This window comes from Hyalella azteca, unplaced genomic scaffold (assembly GCF_000764305.2).
Source record: "Hyalella azteca isolate HAZT.00-mixed unplaced genomic scaffold, Hazt_2.0.2 contig3384, whole genome shotgun sequence".
Taxonomy (NCBI): domain Eukaryota; kingdom Metazoa; phylum Arthropoda; class Malacostraca; order Amphipoda; family Hyalellidae; genus Hyalella; species Hyalella azteca.
Genome location: NW_025933634.1, coordinates 22013 through 43185, shown reverse-complemented (window position 1 = coordinate 43185; position 21173 = coordinate 22013). Strand labels below are relative to the sequence as shown.

Below are 21173 nucleotides of genomic sequence, written 5' to 3'. Positions count from 1 at the left end.
TAAAACTGAGAAAATGCAGTTATATGACAAGATGAGCAACAAACAAACGTTTGCGGCTTTGACTTAATATATCAAAAGAATTGAGCAAAACACCGTGTGCCGAGTTTCTTCCACGGTTGTTATTAATTTGACCTACATCTCTAGGAAGCACACCTAGAGTTTGATTAAGGAAATGCTCGTATCTTGCATGTGATGTAGCCAAAATTGAACCATCACCCTGAATTTTATACCTGCAAACTTATTTTGAGCCGTTCCATCACCGCTCGTAAACTTTAGGGACGAATTTTCATAGCGCGTTTAGCCCGCATTACTTTTTCAACTCAAAATCGTATTTGGCCAAATTAAAAACGAAACTATGTATTCACTTATTCACAATTATCAGCAATTCATCAAGGATTTCATATACACAAGAAATGTAAGCATACTTCCCTCTGACAAACTGCGAACGGATGTGTAGGTCTGTAGGAGAAGTGATCTTGGTCAGAAAAATCCATGCTTTGATCAATTTACGAAAGTTCTACGTGGGGTTCAGTGCTCTTTCTTTGATATGGTTGACGATGAGTACCTACCACAGTCAGCTTTAACAGTGACTTTAAAAGCAGCAGGGGGGCATTTTAGGGACGAAAACATCACAGTGAATCATCAAGTGTGCTGTTATGATTTTCGAATTATTCATTTTGGCCAGCAATAAATCTTCATTTGGGGAAAGCCTGCCGAGGGCTTTGCCCGTGCAGACACCAACTACTTTATACGCGGGAGCTTTCTTTCTTTCATAACCTCCAGCAACGGCTTGAAATATAAAAAACTGTGACTCTAAATACCATTAATGCAACGAGTGTCTGTTGAAAAGGTGAACGTTACAAAATGAGCAGAAAAATTATAGTGTTTTATGTATACCGGTCATAGATATCTCATGTCAAACTATACAAGTGGTTCTAAATTGTGGGTATTTAGACCTACAGTTACTTAAGCTGTCATAAAGCATTGGATTCGTCTTCCAATTGAGAGGCTGAACAACCGAACCAAAATTTTGAGTTATTAACTGCCGCATAAATTTCTGCAACGCTGACACAATAAAAGATAACAGGACGAATAAAAAATTTTTAAGAAAAAAAATGATGTATTTGTACAAGGTATGATACAAAAAATTCATACGGTTAAGCTTACCGAAAAGACACATCGTCTTCAGGATTTTTTGAGCAATTTTATAAGACTTCTGCGACCTGAAGCCACAGTAACTGAAGCTTAAAGTAGTATTGGTCAGTAGAGAAATCAATAGAGTACAGGATGGTTAACTTCTATATTAATAAATACATCAACAAAGAAATACCCAGCTTCAACAACAAATTGAGATACTGGCGGTTCAACGCACAAGCTCTCACTGTACATCAGGTTTCGCTAAAAACTAAAGCTCGTCGCAACGTAAATTACGATGGGACCTCAGATGAATAACGTCAGGCCCCTCGTGATGTAATATAGAAAAGAAAATAGTCGCAGTATTTCAGAAAAACAGGTGAGAAACAAGCTGGCTAAATGGGTGTTAACAAGCCAGGAGGTTCATCGACAATCACTTAGAAGAAAAAAAAGAGGCATTCAACTCCACGATAGTCTTGGTACAGAAAGTTGACTTGAATAATTTGAACGCGTACATGACGAGCAAATGATCGTGATTATTGCGAGCAAAATTTAATCTACAGTACACGACTGCCTAAAAACTGCACGTTATCAGGAAATCGTGATAATAATCCAGAGCGAAGAAAGAGATCACAGAAAAAAATCTTCCTTGAATCAACAGAATTATATATGAAAGCTTTCACAAAAGAAAGACAACTCAACAGTTCCGTAAGAAATATCTGAACGAACAATTACTTTTTCTGCGCTAAGAGCAAGTCAAGGGTTAATTCAGGAAAAAGCTAAATCACAGCGATGAACATTACCGTTTTTATCACGTGTAAAGAATTTATTCAAATACTTTCTATGAGCATAGATTTCCTAAGTGAAAAAAGTTACGGAAAAATATTCCAAAAGACCTTGAAACTATTCGATCAACGTAAACTGACTTTAATACGACATTTCAAGAAGATTGCATTTTGGGAACAAGTTGGGAAGTTTAGAGTGAAAAGAAACAATTACTGAATTTTTGCGCTGTAAATGCTAGGTACCCGTAAAATATCATTTAATAACGGACAACGAAATAAAAGGCATCAAATTAGACAGAAAATCAACCAAAGCCAATTTCTTATTGAGCAAATGAAGGAGAATTTTGTACCAGTCGCCCCAGAAGTTAAAATAAAAAAAGGCATTTTTTTGGTCACCACGCTAAACCGTCCAATCAAGAGGCCCCAGAGAAGCGCGAGCATTGCGTGTCATCCCTGAATCCGTACATCATAAATTAATCTAAACGATACGAGACACAAGAGGAGAATAAATAATAACCCAAGATAAAAGCTAGTCCGATAAAAAGTAAACTGTCGAATAACGTACACTTTAAATCATGAAAAAAAAATTAGCTAAGCTCACTTGCGTGAAATAGACACCCTTCATATACGATAATTAAGTAACAGCGAGGTGAGGGACGATAATATGCATGATCAAGAGCAAATATTTAATTCACAAAAACTTACATCAAAATTGTAATTGCAACGTCAAGACAGCAGGTCCGAAGTCGGTAAATAACGTACTATAACACTGCATTTCGAAGACTGAACAATACGATAGTGTCCACTCTAGTATTCCTCGTTCCATCAATCACTCAGGACCGAGAACATATAGACGGAGTGATGATACAACTAAAAAAAACGTATAGTAAACAAATGTGGACAACATCTAGCATGATACGTTATTGAGATTAACGACGTTAATCCCTACATTTGTTCAGTACTCCCGACGACAACCCATTAAGATTCCCTGACGAATATCAAAAAACATGGTCATGCTGCCATACCTCCATATAATACCAAAAAGATAGTGTGCACACATCCGCTCCTCTCCTTCACCAAGCGGTCGCTAGAGAAACCACTTACTGAGCTACTCGTACTACATCACTGGCATTTGTTATCATCGAGTTTCGGGGAATCTCGTGAGAAGATGAAAAAAGGTAGCAAGTGATGATGGAGATGATGCAAGCGTTACTACAGAACACCACACACGCAACACACAGTTATAAAGATCAGCCCATAAACCAGTACGTAGATAGAGGTTCCGCCACCTACTCCGGCCAAACACTGAAGGCTCTACGGAAGGTAGAGGAAGCAATGCACTCCTTTTCCGGTCGTGAAAACGAGGCGATTTTCAAAGGTCTAAATTTTTTGATCACGCGGACTCCGGATTTGTAGTTGCCGACGCACAAGGCAGGGCATCGGCTCATGTACTAGCTATGTTCTTAGGAATGTGTTCATGTTTCTTTGCGTGTGCTTGCACGTAAATCCGGTGATTTTCGTGGAGTAATGTTGAGTGCAAGATCGTTATCATCAGCAACAGAAATGAAACAATGTTTCATATACACGCACATGAAATGGTTCATTGCGAAGTATTCTGCTATCGGCTACGTTCATTGAATCTTTTCTTCAAATAAAAAATTCAACATCGGTAGTTCTGGCTCCTAGGTTTCTCTTCCGTGCATCTGAAGATGGACATCAGAAGAATCTGGCCAGCTCAGCCGATTTTTACTCGATGATGAATATTTCTTCACGACCGCCTAAAGCTGACAACAGTACCCAGTACACAAGGAGAGGCAAGAAAAAAACCACAGCAAATTAAATGCGGTGGTTGGAAGGCTATCATCATAAATTATTTTTCTTCGGCGATCATTTTCATTACCGCCGCACGCGAAGTCGACATTTCCGTGGAACCTTAGACGCACGAGCCATCGATCTTCAAAATGACGACGGATGATTGTGATGAAGTAGACACAATGGATGAGCATCTTCTACAGTCCCCATCTAGAAGAATCCAGCACCTGCAAAAGCATTCAAACCCAAGCTTTAAAAAAAGCTGTCGCACAATGGCGACTACAACACTACATGCATGCATCTCGCTAGTTTCAATTTCAGGGAAAAATTTATATGGCGCTCATCAATTTATTTTTTCGATAATGGTGAAACGTATCACAAGTTTAAATGTCTAAAAAAAATTCAGCTGCCATAAATTCTCCTCAGAAAATGAAACCAGGAGGATAGGGATTATATAGGGGAATTCGCACTCTGATGCCATTACCAAAGTCAAAAATGCATTGAAAAACGGTACTTTCATTTGAATGCTTCAGGAAAAGTGCAAAAAGGAATTGTACAGGTAACAAATCTGCACGAGAATATACACGCTTATGATGGTAGGAGGGAAACATGGCAAATAAAGAGATAGCACCGACTATAAAAGTGTGCCAAATACCCATGAAAGAAGATACGATGAGGATACGCATATACATAACGCAGAAAAAACTAACACAGAGACGGAAGAAAGTTGCTGAAATGAAGACCAGAACAATACTTCAGAGCACATGTACCTGCTACATTTTTAAACCGTGGAATTTGTATCCACGCAAGTTTTCAATATTAATTATATTGCACATATCGGTAAAGGACAAATCTAGCAACATTGTTCTGCTCTGTATGAAGTAGATGATAAAGCTTATAATCGATAGGCTTCAACTTGTGAACATACGTAGAATAGAATCTGACTTGCCATGGGCAATTTATCAACACATTGGTTACCATGAATATCATAAATTTTCTCACGTGCCACGTGGAGCTACACAAAATATTCGTATGAAGGATATACATAACATTATTATTACCTGAAAAATGATAGATAAGAAAGAAACTCGAAAACTCTTATCACTTTAATATATAGAATTACAAAGAAAAGTTAATGAAGAACATGCACCAAATAATACGTCAGTTGTATACTCACTATCAGTCAGCAGTACAGTTCGTGTCAGTCGAAGTTGCTGTCAACTAACTCGATCAAGAAGTATACACATCGCATCAGTCGAAGTTGCTGTCAATTCACTCGACAGTTATCAACCATTATAATATGGGTAAGTCCAAGCTGATTTTTGACGTCTTCAGACCAGACAGTTATGTAGCATAACAATACGGGTCAGACCAAGATGTCTTCAGACCTGAGTTATGAAACATAACACGGGTCAGACCAAGATGTCTTCAGACCTGAGTTATGAAACATAACACGGGTCAGACCAAGATGTCTTCAGACCAGAGTTATGAAACATAACACGGGTCAGACCAAGATGTCTTCAGACCTGAGTTATGAAACATAACACGGGTCAGACCAAGATGTCTTCAGACCAGAGTTATGAAACATAACACGGGTCAGACCAAGATGTCTTCAGACCAGAGTTATGAAACATAACACGGGTCAGACCAAGATGTCTTCAGACCTGACAGTAATCAAGCCGTTAGATTAACTGAAATAAGCGCAACGCGCGTCCGACTAACGGAGCCAAGCGAGCTACACGCGTCACTGGTCCCGAGAGTCTGTCCCAGGCAGAGGCCAAATCTTGCGCACGAACGTCGACTACAGGCACGATGTCTTTATAACTTGTGTTGGAATCTTAATAAACGCTAGTTCATGACAAATAAATGATGTACTTGTATGATGCCAACGAGAAGCAAGGACTTGAGCGAAAATTTGTCATTGAAATAGTAATTTATTTTATTAACGTTATTTGAATAAATACAGGAACAGGGAGAATTCAGGTAAATCAAGTCTCAGATCAATTCCGCCAGCTCAAATCTGAATGATGTGATCTTTGTTCAATGATGTGAACAGTTAACATTACATAAACGCAAAAGTATTAAACTAATTTACGTTTATAACTTATCGAATTAAAAATCTTATTTCCTAACGTCATCAGTTCCCTGGTCGTGACGCAGAAGTCAGACAGTAATTGTGCGTCAGTGTCTTGCAGCAAATGTAAAGGGCAGTCAAGTAATGTCGTAACAGTGGTCGTTTATTTGGATCTGTAAAATATATTCAATATTGATCGTCGCAGAGTTAAGCAAGCTAATTAATCATGACACAAGATACAGAGTATCTACCACAGCGCATGCATATCAACAGATGATGCGTGATTCTACATCATTAAGAGTATTCATTTTTCCCGTTTACAGAGCAGCTATACTAAAGAAAAACTATATATAACTAAACTATTAACACCAAAGTAAAGACTAGTCATTCGATATCTCCAAAATAAGGACAGTTCAAGTCATCGGATACGAAATCCTAATAAAGCATATTGCGAACACAAAGTAACTCAAGACAATCAAAAGACACGCGGAGAATAAACTTATAATTAAAGATATGTGGTGCAGAACGACTGTGACTTAATTACTGTTCCTCGTGAAGGAGAGGCAGTCGTATCGGGTCCTTTGATGGATATTTTTTTTCGGCTCAAAAGGTATTATAATAGTTTTAGAGGATTTTACTGTCGAGTTAACACATCCATAAAATTTATCGTAATTATACGAAAATTCAATCATTTATACAAATGACAGAAACTAAAGACTAAACGGCTCAGTAAGAACACGACGCAACAGTACAAAAACACGCAGTAAGTTTAAACAAAATACTTCACAAAAACACAACTTTAGGACAGCACAACGGTTATTTTCAGCAGATTGCTAACTGACATAAATTTACGTATTGATTATAAGCTCTTCCTAAATCATAACGAGAAGTTGGAAGCAATTGGCCAGCAATAGAGTTTAAACTCAATTACAACGATAAAAAACCTGCGAGATGGACTGTTAGTTCCGTTCAAATATCTCAAGGCTTGCCGGAATAATTGAAACGGTTTGAAGACCAAAAATCCTCCTTGGAACGATGAGGGGAAAACACTCAATGTAATACAGATTGGAATTCTTGATGTTCACCATTCAACCAGAAGACGACATTAAGAAAACAGTGAGAGGGTAATGTGCCGGTCTTAGTTTAGAGATTTTGATGAAATAAATAGAGAGATCTCACGATTTAAGCGTTAATGGTTAGAGCGAATCAAAGTTTTAAGCGATGCTATTCTTAGTTCTAGACCTTCTCTATAAACCGTAGAAAATGAATGATCTTAACAAACTTAGTTGGAATTATTCAAAAGGGTTTAATGGGAAATTATTGGATAGTTTATCACGTGGTATATTTGGAATTTCGAGTTTCTGTTCCTTTTCTGATATTAGCAAGTCAGAATTCGGCTTACAACCAAACGGAATATATCTGGCTTAATCCCATACATGCTAGCAGTAAAGGAGAAAAAGGGCAAAACAAAAAACGATGTTTTGGTCTTGCAATGACTGAAGGGACCGTCCTCGTAATATTCTATAGTTCATTCAGGTGCGTACTGGGTTAGTGCTCATGTAAAATAAAAGGTTGCGAAGGAAGGCTCAATCACTTATTCTACTGTATTCGATCGAGATCGAAGCAGACCATTGCATGAATTGAAACAAGTGCGGGAGTTCAAAGAGGAGTTGATACAAACAAGCAACATAAAATTAAGCGTGTATTCACTTATAATATAGAACAGCATCTGTAACAAATTCCAGAGGCAGATCAAGTCGGGATTGGGTGGCAAGAAATCGAATTATTGATCAAGGGTGAGATGTTCAAGAGAAAGCGAACGTGCATTCGATGAAAATGGGAAATGTATGCAAGTTCATGCTCGAGGTAAATATCATAGCTTATCACAAAAGGTCATAAATGTCAATTCGTTAATTATCATCATTAATATTAATCATTAATCAGGCAAATATTCAACCAACTAAGAGGGTAACACGAAAACACAATTAACAATGAACTAACACAATTCAACACATTATAAATTTTAATTTAAAATAAGCGATGTCAGTGAATTCGTGACAATCTTGCTTCCAATTAAGACTTGTATAACAAACTAATTTGATTGCGAACACACATCACTTGAAGGGATCGTACTATAAGGATCAGTAAATTGAATAGCGGAATCAAACAATACATCTGGATAGTATGATGAATTTTACACAAAATCCATTCAATGAAAGCTGACACAGAACATTTTTATCGGAGCATCGGCGATGGTAAAGAGTAGGTGGGCGCTGTGGTTCTTGATGCGACCAAGCCTCGTTACTTAAACTTTGTAAACAAGAAGAGTTTATAGTTTCTTGTTTCCGAGATTACTTACAAACTATGAAGCTACCACAGTCATAAAAAACATCAACAGCAACAACCTTACACGCGAACGAATAATGCACACGGAATGAATATTATTTCTAAAAATGACAGGTGAAACAAGTACCAAGATGTTGAAGTGAGCTAATACGAGTGGTGTTAGCGAGCGTAAGAACAGGCACGACGCTTCGAAATGAAGAAGTCGCAGCACATCAAGTCATGGAACTGCATTGTATTCTAAATTGGTAAGGCAACGTGAAGGAGAATTTATCCGGTCTCGAGGTAAGGGATGAAGAAGGATCTATTAGAATATTTAAATTATAACTGTAATTTGTGTAGTACTGATAGGTCAATATGGGTAATGAATGAACGTGGTAAGTTGGAAGATAAATACACTAAATTTTATTCAGCTGGAGGAAGCGGAGGGGGAGAAGGAGGTGGGGAGGAGGGTGGTGGAGGTGGAGGGGAGGGTGGAGGAGGGGGATCAGAGGGCAGGGGAGGGTTAGGCGCGGGTAAGCTTTTAGGTGGAGGCGGTGTGTTCTGGTGGAACAGAAGAGATTCCATCACAGGGTCGGGGGGAGGCGGGAAGTGGTAGCCGGGAGGGTAAGCAAACTGGGGAGGCATGCCGTAATAATTGGGGAAATGGGGAGCAGGAGCCGCCATGTAAGGGTAAGGGACGAATGAGGGAGGGGCTTGGCGTGGGGCGGGGAGATGAGGGGTGTATGGGGGACGGCCACGACGTCCTCGTCCCCCACGCTGGTAACTGGGATGACGGAGGTTGGAGTAGGGGATGTTTTGTGGGGCAGTGGGAGTCTTGGGGGCAAGATTTGCTGCAGGGAAACTAAGAGCCGAGGTGTTGCTGCTGGCAACTGTGGTCTTGACGGCGTCCACAGCTCGCCCCACTGAGGACGTAGTGCTTGGGGGACTCGGGGGGAGTACGGGGAATGATGTGTTCTGGGTTAAATGTTTGTTAAGCACTGTTGTTTTAGGAGGCTGCTTTTCAGAGGAAAGAGGGAGAGCGGATTTTTTAATCTGACTGGTTGTTTTCTTCAAGGAAGACACAGAATTTTTAATAGAGGAAGTTGGTTTGTTACAGGAATTCTTAGACTTATCTACTGCACTGCGACCGTTAGGGATAGGAGCAATTTGATCAGCTATAGAATGAGGTGGCGTATAACTAGGCCCCTCTACGACACTAGAGTCGTATGAAGAGATTTTCTCAATCTTTTTAGGCGCAGGTCGTGTCTTGGTTATAACAGCGTTATTAAGGTGTGCGGTAGAGTCATTAATACTAGCACGAACCTGCGGTGCCGGGCGATGCACGCTCAGCCGAGCCTGCTTGGCAGAGTGCCCCGCTTCCACAGGACTGGAATCCCGGTCACGCTTCCTGAATTCCTTCTGAGGATCTTTGGATCCTCTTGACTTGCGAGAGCTTGATTCCCCTGAACTTTCACCTCCGCTGGTCTGCTGAATAAGCGCTTTCGAGATCCTGAGTTTGAGGCCTCCGCTGCCGGGAGTGGAGATCGGCGTGGAAGGATCGGCGATGGACACCACTGGAGTTGGCGGGATGGGGGCCAATGGTTCCTGAACGTTCTTCATCACTTCAGGAGTAGCATTTATTTTGTCCATGGAAATTTTAATTTTCAGAGAAGGCGTAGCAAGTTCGGGCACAGGCAGCGGTTCTCGTTTCTTTTCACGATCTCGGTCCTTGTCCTTGCTTTTCTTACTCTTCTTCTCTTTCTTGTGCTCTTTTCCTTCGCGATCTTTGTGCTTATCTTTCTCCTTGTGCTTATGTTTCTTCTTCTCTTTCCGTTTATGGTGATCACTCTTGTGTTTTTTATGAGAAATTACCTGAGGTGAAAGAGGTCCCGTGCCTAATAAGTTGGAAGAGCTTGCCATAGAAACGGAGGGGTCGCCCATTAATTGATCGTGCCGATGAGATTTGAAAGCCTTTGAAGGATCGCTACCAGGCTTTACTAATGAATCACTACCGAGGCCTCCTAGCGAAGGATGCAAAGGTTCTGTTTTGTTAACTAAAGGATAAGGAGGTGGCGGACTTTCCGTGTTGAATAAACTTGAGCTGGATGATCTTTGTGAACTGGATTTGTGGGAGGACGGGGCACTGACTCGTGGATGACATGCTGCGTGTGGCGGCTGCGTGGGAGGCATGGATGACGAAGATTGAGACAGACTAAGACTAGTATGAGATGACGGTCTGTGGTCTCTTCGAGAGTCACGACTGCTTAAAAATTCCAAATCCATGGGGGTTTCTTCACTCAGAGCTAAAGCATCTCTGGCTTGATAAGGAGGAGGCTGAAGCATCATAGAACTTTTGCTTCTTGGACTACTGGGTCGGGTAGAAGCAGCTTTAGTTAACTCCGGTAAAAGATCCTTCGCCGCCGTAGATCCCACTGGTAGTGGATGGTGTTCAGGCCGATATGGTTTGGTACCTGGACTTAAAATTCCTGCACCAATGCCTGCAGCAGTAGAGGCAACCGGGGAGTTTGTCATACTGCTGATGTGATGATCACGTATTTTCTTTCTATAGCTGCTACTTGATTTATGTTCTCGACTATTGTTGCCATTAGAATGCGATTGGCTCGCCAATTCTTGTTGCTGTTGCAACAAAAGCATTTGCTGTTGTTGCTGCTGCTGTTGCCGCCGCATAGCTTCCATCTCCCGTCTTGCATTCTCTTCTTCCTTCCTTTTCATTTCTTGCTGCTCCTTTAAGATCTTTTGTTCTTGCTGGAGCTGCAGCTGTTGTTGCTTTTTAAGCTCTTGTTCTTTCATGAGCTCGAGTTGCTTCCTTTGATGCTCGAGTTGTCTCTGTTCTTCCTCCTGTTGGCGCTGTTGCAGAATTTGCTGTTGTTTTTTAGCTTCCTGTTGTCGAATCAACTCCTGCTTACGAGCATCTTCTTGCTGTTGACGCAACAACTCTTGCTTTTGCTCTTCCTCAATTTTGAGACGCTCTTTCCTTCGTGCCTCCTGCTGCTGTTGTTGTTGCAGTTCTTGCTTCTGGATCTCCTGCAGTCTCAGTTTCTCTTGTTTTTGCGCCTCTTGTTGACGCAACATCTCTTTCTTTTGAGCTTCTTGTCTCGCTAACTCCTGTTGCTGCTGTTGGTTTCTATGGACAATAGAGGGGTTCGGTTCAGAGCTCCGCTGCTGCTTTTGCGATGAAGATAACTGGCTTGCAGGCATCGAGGGTGGTGGAGGGGACAGACCTCTGTGGTGGGTGGCAGGAGCGAGGCTCGAGTTGGGATCTGTGGGGCACTGAGTATCAAAAATATTCTCGGGCGGCGCGTCACCAAACGTCAAAAAGTCGCTCAGGCTGAAGTCGGTGCTGTCATTGTTGTTGAATATGAAGTTATCAGTGGGGTCATCCTTCAATTCAGTTTTGGGTTCAACTTTCAATAAGGACTTGTGATCTTTGCCCTCATATTTCTCCACCTTCATCAAATGTTTCTGACTAGATTCTTTCTTGATCTCAGTTAATGCAATTTTTTCAGGCTTCACTTCAACAACTGGCATTTTCTCCTGTTTGATCTCAGTTGTAAACTCGACTTGCGGGTCAACTCTGTACTCTTGTTGTTTCAGAGCACTTTGCTGTAGCCGGAGTTCTGCGGAAAGCTTTCGCTGGCTAGTACTATCAGGAATATTAGCACTTCTTCTAAGCGCCTGTTGATGCTGCTGGTGCTGCAGCTGCTGCTGCTGTTGTTCTTGCAAGAACTGCTGCTGGTGTAGCTGGTGTTGTTGCTCGTTATATTTGTTGCGGTCTTGCATCCACCGTAAGTTATCTGGATTTTGGTGTTGCTGCTCATGTCCGTGCCTATGTCGGACTTGTTGATGATTCTGGGAGTTTCTGCTATAAGAATGTTTACTTCCTGCACCCACAGCACTCATAGCTGTTGGCACAGGGCCTGCTGATGACACATTGTGGTGGTGATGGTTCGAACCACCACCACCACTACCGCTGTTGTTGTTATTGCCAGCCAACGTCTGGGAAACAAGTAGCTGTTGTTGTTGCTGCTGCTGCTGGAATTGTTGTTGCTGCTGTAATTGTTGCTGTTGTATGGAAGCATGAGGTAACATAGCATTCGTAGAAGGAGGACGCGAAGAAGATGTAGGGCAAGTAGAAGATGCATGACGCATTTGTTGCGGCTGTGTTCTTTCTCTACTTCTGTCGCGTTTTTCATAATCCTTGATGCTGATGCGGTTGGGTGGCTGTGTTGCTGTGGTTGCTGGTGGAGCTTTCCCAACCGGGTTCGAAGCAGCTGCACAAGAAATGCCAGCTTCAACAATAAAACAAGATATAAAGGATCCTCCGAAAATGAAAGATATTAAGAATGGACTGATTAATTGAAGAGCCAACCCAAGTGATAAAATGCTCATCAGTTAATAGGTAGTAAATTTATGAATTCTTATATCATGACTAATTTTGTCCGAATTGACTACTTCAGCATGAATAGAGATGAAGATGCTGTAAACTGAGTGTCAAATTTATTAAGTGTATTTGTGAATACCTTTTTTAGCAACGCAGTGCAGTCGGTTCCTGAGCACAATACATTTGAAGATGCATAAAACTAAAAGGGTATAGATAATGACTTATTTTACAGTTGTAAAGTGAACGAAAGCAACGAAACTCACAAGGCACTTTGTGAGATGGAGGGGGCTGAATTGCCGGCCTGGGTAGGTTGCTCACTCGTGGAGGGAAGCTGCTGGTCGAGCGGATCACTTTCCTCACTTTGTCTGGACACTTGTCAACGACGTTGTGGAACTCCTTGCACATGCTGTCCAGCAGGGAGATCGTCACAGACTTGTCTACGTAGTAGAACCAGTCCATACCTTCAGTTGTTTGTCGCTGAATCTGTGAAAGTTTCACTGTTACATGTTGCAAATGGTGTTTAGAAATGAGACTTTATCTGGTAGAAGGATATGAGTTTTACAAGCTACAGTGTAAGACTGAAGTTGACAACGTTTGAGTGGCAAAGACAAAATTTCATAGGCTTGAAGTTATAATTATTCATAACAAAGATTAGGGCAATGAGGAATAATAGAAATAAATAACGCTGTCTTCAAAAAAGTGTTGAAAATCACACAGGTGGGAAATATTTAATAGATATCACTTATGATTAAGTTAAATTCCCAAGCTCAAGTGGTGGTTATAACTGGATCCAGTGAAGCGGGTAATTTGTAGTAAATAGAGGAATTAGAAGCTTACTTCATAGTTGTTCTCCTTGCAGACGTAGAAGATGCAAAGGCAAGCAACAACCGTAGGTCGGTACTGGAGACACATTGTCGTCAAGTGTAAACTGAAAGATATCAATGAATTAGCATCATAATTCCTTTATTATTACTAACCTCTTTCTCTAACTTAACCTACATGGAAAAATACATACACATGGAACTGGTCAATTTGTTATGGTGATATTCTTTAATAGCGAGTGATTCTTTGACATAAATAAATGACTATGATCGACCTTTTACTTAGTGGATCTTACAGAATCATAAACATTATAGTCAAGTAACAATGCAAAACATTACGTTGGATTTCAAATTAAACTTCTTCGCATAACCAGCCATGATGCAAGGAAAACTACCACAAACAAAAAAATTATAATACTATTTTCTAAGGGTGCATCTGTGAAGAAATACTATTTGCAGTGGTCGAATGAGCTACAATTATTGATGATAAGGCACTGTAGAAAGTTCCATACCTGCTGGTAGCCATGAAGTAGGACCGTTGGGCCAGGTCCTTGGTGGCTGTAATCAAAAAATGCCTCAGATACCTTCTGTTAATCATATCAATGAACAACATGAAGGAAAGGGCAATGCATATGATTAAAAATTGTGATTGCTGAACTGGCAAAACCAATGCAATAAAATGATTTCAAAAACGAGAGAAACTATAATATTGCATCAAGTATCACTGGTATTAATGAAATAAAAATCATTTTCTTTATATGTGAATGTTATTTTTAATAGAAAAGAACCAACAATGGAGTAACAAGAAAGGATTTCAAAACTTATGAATTTTATCGGTTATAATAAAGTTATATTTATAATTGAATATAAATCTAGTACTGTAGTTCAGTATCATAATCTCACAATTCTTCTAAGTGCATTTTAGGTGAGCTGAGCAACAATGATTCACATTTCAACCCAGAAAATAGTTGAAGATTTTTCTTATTATCAAGTTATACAACATACATATATGATGATTGTGCTGGTCTCTTATTTATACGATAGATTAAGAAAATGTTAGAATGACGTTTTAAATCACTTGCAAGAACATGAAGCTATTAGAATGTAGATAAATTACCAAACGAGGAAGCTCACCTCTAACAAGTTGGCAACACTTGACAACATGTGTGTGTGGATGATCAATGGCTACATCAAAGCCAAGTGTCTGCAGGAGAATGTTCTCGTTGACCACAACTTCTTGGGCTTTGTCGTGATATGCCTGCACACACGTATTATAATAAGTAAATAGACTGCAATAACAGGTCAGTCAGTTCTTATACCCATATATTATAATAATTAAATAGACTGCAATAACAGGTCAGTCAGTTCCTATACCCATATATTATAATAAGTAAATAGACTGCAATAACAGGTCAGTCAGTTCTTATACCCATATATTATAATAAGTAAATAGACTGCAATAACAGGTCAGTCTGTTCTTATACCCATATATTATAATAAGTAAATAGACTGCTATAACAGGTCAGTCTGTTATTATACCCATATATTATAATAAGTGAATAGACTGCTATAACAGGTCAGTCTGTTCTTATACCCATATATTAAAATAAGTAAAAAGACTGCTATATCAGGTAAGATTATCAGTTATTATACTCATATACTATAATAAGTAAATAGACTGCTATATCAAGTCAGTCTGTCATTATACCATATATTATAAAAGTAAATAGACTGCTATAACAGGTCAGTTTGTCAGTTATTATACCATATATTATAATAAGTAAATAGACAGCTATAACAGGTCAGTCAATCAGTTCTTATACCCACATACAATGTATAGTTTTACAGACCCACATGGTATAAATAAATTTAACCAAATGCCACCCAGTGCACTGCCATTAAGAACTGGCAAACACCAGAACTAAATAGCATGAAAAATCAACAATAGCACAAAGAAGATGAAGTCAACTCGAAAAAACTGACAACCAACAACCGGCGCATCTAAGATAAAGCATCAAACCCTGAAAAAAAATTGACTATAATAATAAAATTGTGTTGAATGAAAATTCAACCAAATGTTGTGACATTGTGTTGAATGTTCATTCAACACAATAAACAATATAATGTCAGAATAAACCTCACAATATCGTACAATGAACCATACAGCATCACAAAATAATGCACACAATGAACCATACAGCAACACAAAATAATGCACACAGTGAACCATACAGCATCACAAAATAATGCACACAATGAACCATACAGCTTCACAAAGTAATGCACACAATATCTCATTGACCTAAACAATGTCAAGATATACTGAATGAGCTTGACACTTACCACAATCTTTGGGTTATCTTGAAAAAACTTATAAATGAAAGGTTCTGCATGTTCTACAGTGAGATCGAACCCAAAGGTTGAGAGCATGATATTCTCAGCCTCCAATATAATCTGAAAGCAGAAGCAAATGCAATTTCAAACCAAGATTTCACATCATAATAGAATGAGCAGGGTTTCCTCTATAAAAATGCAGTGGACATGCAAGCAGGAAATGACATGCTGCACATGCAAGAGGAAAAAATTCGTCAACAAAAGCAAGGGGAAAAAATGTGCAGAAAAACATTTGTTGGGAGGTTCTTCACACTGGACAAATTAAGCTTATTATATTTCCTGCACATGGCAGTAAAAGCAAGCATACGAGTTTCATAATTTTAGTTTGAGTTAAACCAACCTAAGTTCATACTTAGTGAACAATTTAAACACTAGTGCAGCAAAAAGCATTGATTAAATTCAACGTTTTGATGTTGAATTTACCATCAAAACAAACATCACCATTAGAAACATGCATTGGTTATAAAAAATAAGGCACAACTCAGCTGATAGTTTCAATCAGTAATATGCAAGTATGTGCAAAGCTATAAGGCATAACAATTATACCAAAACAGCACAGATTCACAAGCACTAATTAGAGAAAAAATTGCAAGGTCAAATTTTTACTTACCTTGGAATGTTTAACTTGGGGAAACTATCAACAAATGCACAAGTCTTTGACTACCTACATGGTGTACAACATGAAGAGCTTAATAAAATTTATTTCCTCAAAGTAGATAGGTTAAGCAAATTTATTTCCCAGCAAAGGCAAGCCAACCCCAAGTGTTGAGCAAATAAACAAGATTGCAGTAAACTAAATGAATTTCATGCACAATTTTTGACCAACTAGAAACTGCAGATAATGCTTGACATTTTCAAGTCAACTGATTCATTGCTAAGTCAAATAACAAATATGTTTTAACCATAATGGCCACAGCATTGACATTTTTGACTTGGATGTTCAGAATGTAAACAATTTTATAACAAATATCACAAGTTTAACTGCTCTTTTGTGCATAAAAAATATCAATTCCAATATCTAATGATGCCAGGTGATGGTTAAGGTTATTTTTATAAATAATAACATGCTTCTGTAAATGTAAGTTGCAGATAGAGGAATATATTCTATCAGGAAAATGCATTGCTTGACAATTTTGATATTTAATACTAATTTAGTAATCAGTAGTTAAGGAATCAGCTCTGGTAGTCTGCTAGCATATGTATAAAATTATGAATTTATTATTAATTTCTAATTTGAGTTGTACTGAAATAAAAACTTTTCAATAGTTTAGATGATGGCACTGCACTGGCATAGCAATGATTTCTTGATAGAAACATTTCTGATAGAAACGTTTGAAATCAATCAAGCTTAACCCACAAGCAAACAGGTATTAGTAAAACTGTGCTTCTATCAAAGTAAATAAAAAGTAAACTTGTCAACTAAAATACCTCAGAAGTGACATCTGGGGCAGGAACATCTTTGTGGATGCAGAGATGTGCAAATCTAATCAAGTGCTCCAGTTTACGAGGCTGCTCTTCCACCTTGGCTGCTAGAAATATAGCAGCTGGCGCAATGACATTGCGATGAAACCTGCATAAAATGCAACTAATATTATGCATATCAATTATTATCATTTCATTGAATTGATTTTGTGAAAAATTTATTGTCCAGATATTGTTTGATTCTGATGTTTAGTGTTACCGGTGTGTTATAAACCACTTTGCAAGAAGATAGAATACTGAGCAAACTCATCCACAGACTCGTGACTGAGGTTAACCTTGTGAAGGAGTGCATCATGTAGAAGCGATGCATGTAGACTATGGCTGTGTTGATGACCAGCTGACCTCTGCAATATAAATCAATGCTCATCAACTTTGATGTCTATGTAATGAATATTGTAATATTGCTGAAGTAATTACCTAATTGCTAAAACAGAATGCTACATGCATTAAAAAAAACTTTTATGTGTATTTATCTTTTATCAAAAAGTGACAAAAAACTATGCTTAGGATGCAAAAATTTTCCATTGGCTAATCTCAATCAATATATTATACCACAAGCTGGTAAACATCTAACTAACTCATGAAGGTTTCAAGAGTATAACCTATAATGTATCAAATAAATGAACTTAAACATAACTATGCTATAAAAATATAAGTCATCAAAAACTTATTTTGATCAATTGTTAGAGCTACTGTAAGAGGTTTTTTAATTTTAGAAACAGTATGAAAACCATTATTGAATAGTTAACAGCAGTTTATACAGGATTTGCTCAGATTGACTGACAAGCGGACAAATTGCTAAACACAAACAGGACAGCTTTGCATAGCTAAAAATATATACCTAGGATGTTCAAATTATAACACACAGCTGATTTTGGTGAAAAATTGAAAAAGATCTCTTCTTCCAATTTTCATTATAACACACAGCTCAAATTATAACACAATTAATGACTCACTACACAACCTTTATTCATCTATGTTTGACTGTGAATACAATACAATACAGTAAAATTTTATTGATGAAAAATACATTAAAATATTAATGATGAACAATACAATAAAATATTATGATAACAATAAAAAGAGAATGACTTACACTTGCAGCCGTTGACCAATTTCTTGGATCAAGGTGGCAGCCTGATGTCGATAATAAATTTCTTTCTCTGGTTCCATGCCGCATTTGCGGCTTGGAGATTGTTCTATTTCTCTCTTTGTAAAATACCATCTTTCATCACTTTTAGCCATCAAGCATTGAAATATATGAACCAGGGGAAAATGTTACAACCTGAAACAATTTAACACTGATTCAAACCAAGAAAATAATTTGTGATTAAGAAATACAATTATTCTTATAACTTACTTTAGAATGATGGTAAACTTTCTAAAATGAAAAAAAGAATTTGCAATAAACAATGAAAACAAATCCACCACCCTGAAGTGTAGTGGTGCAGAGCCCATCCCTCCACCACTATACTCCTCACCAACCCCATAACACACACAGGGTGATTCATGGAAACTTCCGGATTTCAAAGTTCAATAAAAAAAACTATTAAACATATCATTACAATATAAATTGCAAGAAGAAGCATCTTCACATGCTGAACAGTGTGGAGAATGCAGAAACGTCCCTCTTACTTGCTACATTTTCAGGTGATGTGGCAGTCCACTTGTTGAGTACTACTACCGATAATGGAATCGCCATTCAATAACTATGCCTAGACAGCAAACGCACACTGCACACTTTTCCAACATATAGCAGCAACTTATTAGGTGGGACACAAAATTTCATGACCTTGCCTTTCATATGAAATAATCCCACACTTTTCCTACCACATCTGGCTGCTTGGCATGAAATACAAAACAGCATGTTTAATGAATCACTTTGTACATTACTGTGTTCACTAAGCATCCTGTGCACCACACACTCTTGATTACAATAGGCATTAGCATGACATTCAGCACCATCCCACACCTCCTACTTATAATAGATAAATTTAAAACACTATGCTACATAAAAGCACTGGATGCTGTTTGCAGTTGGCAAACTAACAAGCAGACAAGAGTTTGCGTACTCGAGGATTGGACGTGTAATTGTTTGAAATGTGGTTGTGAGTAGTTCTTTCTGTTTTCCTCATTGTGTGGCTGTAAGTGATTTGATTATTTTGATGGTGTTATTGGCTTTGTTGTGTGTATTACTAATGTGTGTGCTGAAGGTGAGCTTTGGGTCAAAGGTAAGTCCAAGCATTTTAGGATTGCGTACTGTTGGAATGAGTGTATTATTGATATCAAGGTTGAGTTGTATGCTATATTTGGCCGGGTCAGGTGTGAAGAGAGTGGCAGTGCTTTTTGTTGTGTTGAGTTATAGTTGGTTTTCTGTGGTCCATGTGTGTATGGTTTGTAGGTATGGAAGAAGGTGTTGTGCAGCAGTGTTATAGTCTTTGTGGGAGGATAAGATTGTTATGTCTTCTGCATAAGTAATTATTTTAATATTGGATGGAGGTGAGGGTATATCTGGAATGTATATGTTGAACAGTGTGGGTGATAGGACTCCACCTTGTCGTATGCCTGTTTTGAATTGGTATGGACTTATGTGAAGCCTTTTCTGCCTTTGATGTAGTTTGCTATGTATTTAAGTGTAGTGTGTTCTATTGTGGTTGTGGAAAGTTTGTTGATGAGTGTGTGCAGGTTAACCGTATCAAATGCTCTGCTCATGTCTAATGCTATTGCTCAAAGTGGTGGGCGTTTTTGATTAAAACCTGTGGCAATGTGTTCTGTGATGCGTTGGAGTGCTGTGGTGGTGGAATGGTGTTGTTTAAAGCCATGTTGGTGTTCAATGTTAGGGAGATGAGGTGAGTTTGTGTCAAGGATAATTTTTTCCAGTGTTTTGGCTAATGGACTTAGAAGAGAAATTGGTCTATAAGAGGACCCTATGTTAGTGTCTTTGCCAGGCTTAGGTATTGGAATTATTGTGGCTAACATCCAGGTGTGGGGTATTGTATTGGAGTTTATTGTGATATTGTATATTTGAGATGTATGTAATTGCTGTGGGGCCCAGGTGTTTGAGATGGAGTATGTTGACATGGTCTGGTCCAGTTACTTCATTATTTTTACTGTTATTATGGCAAGTGTGGTCATGGCTGTTGTTATATTTATTGGGTTGCCCTTCAGTGATTTAATTCTTCTGTTATCCTGTTATTGTGTGAGGTTTGGTGTTTATGAACTGCTTGTTGAATTGTGTTGCCATCTCTTTGTTGGTGTATGCTGTTGTGTTTGTGAATTGTATAGTTTTGCTTGGTTCTTGGCATGGTGTTTTATTTGAAAGTGATGAGATTGTCTTCCAGAGAATGTGTGTATTGTGTTTGTTATTCCAGTTTCAATCGAGGTGCTCTTTCCATAGGTTGCGTTTGTGCATGTTTATTTCAAGGTCTATGTCTCTGTTAAGTTGTTGAATAGCCAAGTCATGTCCGTTTTGTTTCCTGATGTGGTTGCGTTCTTGTATTTTGTCTCTGATGGCTTGGGGTAGAGGTGTCTGTTTTGTTTCTATTTTTCCTTTGGGTATATGGTGTTTGTCTGCTTGTAGAATGAGTCCAGTGAGTATTTTATTGGCAATGTGAGCGTTGGTGGGTGCTGGAGTGTCACGGAGCTCTTGGTCTATTTCCTGCAAGTAAGCTGCCTAGTCTGCTTTGTGGTAATTTGAGAAAGATCTGTGTAAGTACACACTGCGCACAACTATATTGATAAACTAGGGAGGATTGCCAAAGTACAGGGAATGTATCATTATTCTAGAACTTTTTTTTTTATTTTTTTTATTTTTCCTGTGGGTTTTTTTTATAATATTGTTGTGTTTTTGTGTGCCCCGTGTATATTTTGATATCTCTTTTTAGTTTTTTGGCTTAATAGATAGGTGAAAAGAGGGAGAGAGCACTTGTGGAGGGTGAAAGCAT

The 21173-nt window shown here is 38.6% G+C and overlaps 1 protein-coding gene across 1 annotated transcript; it reads right to left on the bottom strand.

Annotated features, from left to right (window-relative positions):
• Positions 1–1339: 1339 nt before the first annotated feature.
• On the bottom strand, positions 1340–18548 carry LOC108673499 (cyclin-T). The gene is made up of 9 exons (XM_018161341.2): positions 18326–18548; positions 17505–17573; positions 17176–17317; positions 14488–14611; positions 13866–13911; positions 13370–13460; positions 12796–13015; positions 9454–12422; positions 1340–3958 (listed from the first exon to the last, which is right to left on the bottom strand). Exons 1-9 carry the CDS (start codon positions 18472–18474, stop codon positions 3929–3931), a joined length of 3840 nt encoding a protein of 1279 aa, XP_018016830.2. The 5' UTR covers positions 18475–18548; the 3' UTR covers positions 1340–3928.
• Positions 18549–21173: the final 2625 nt, after the last annotated feature.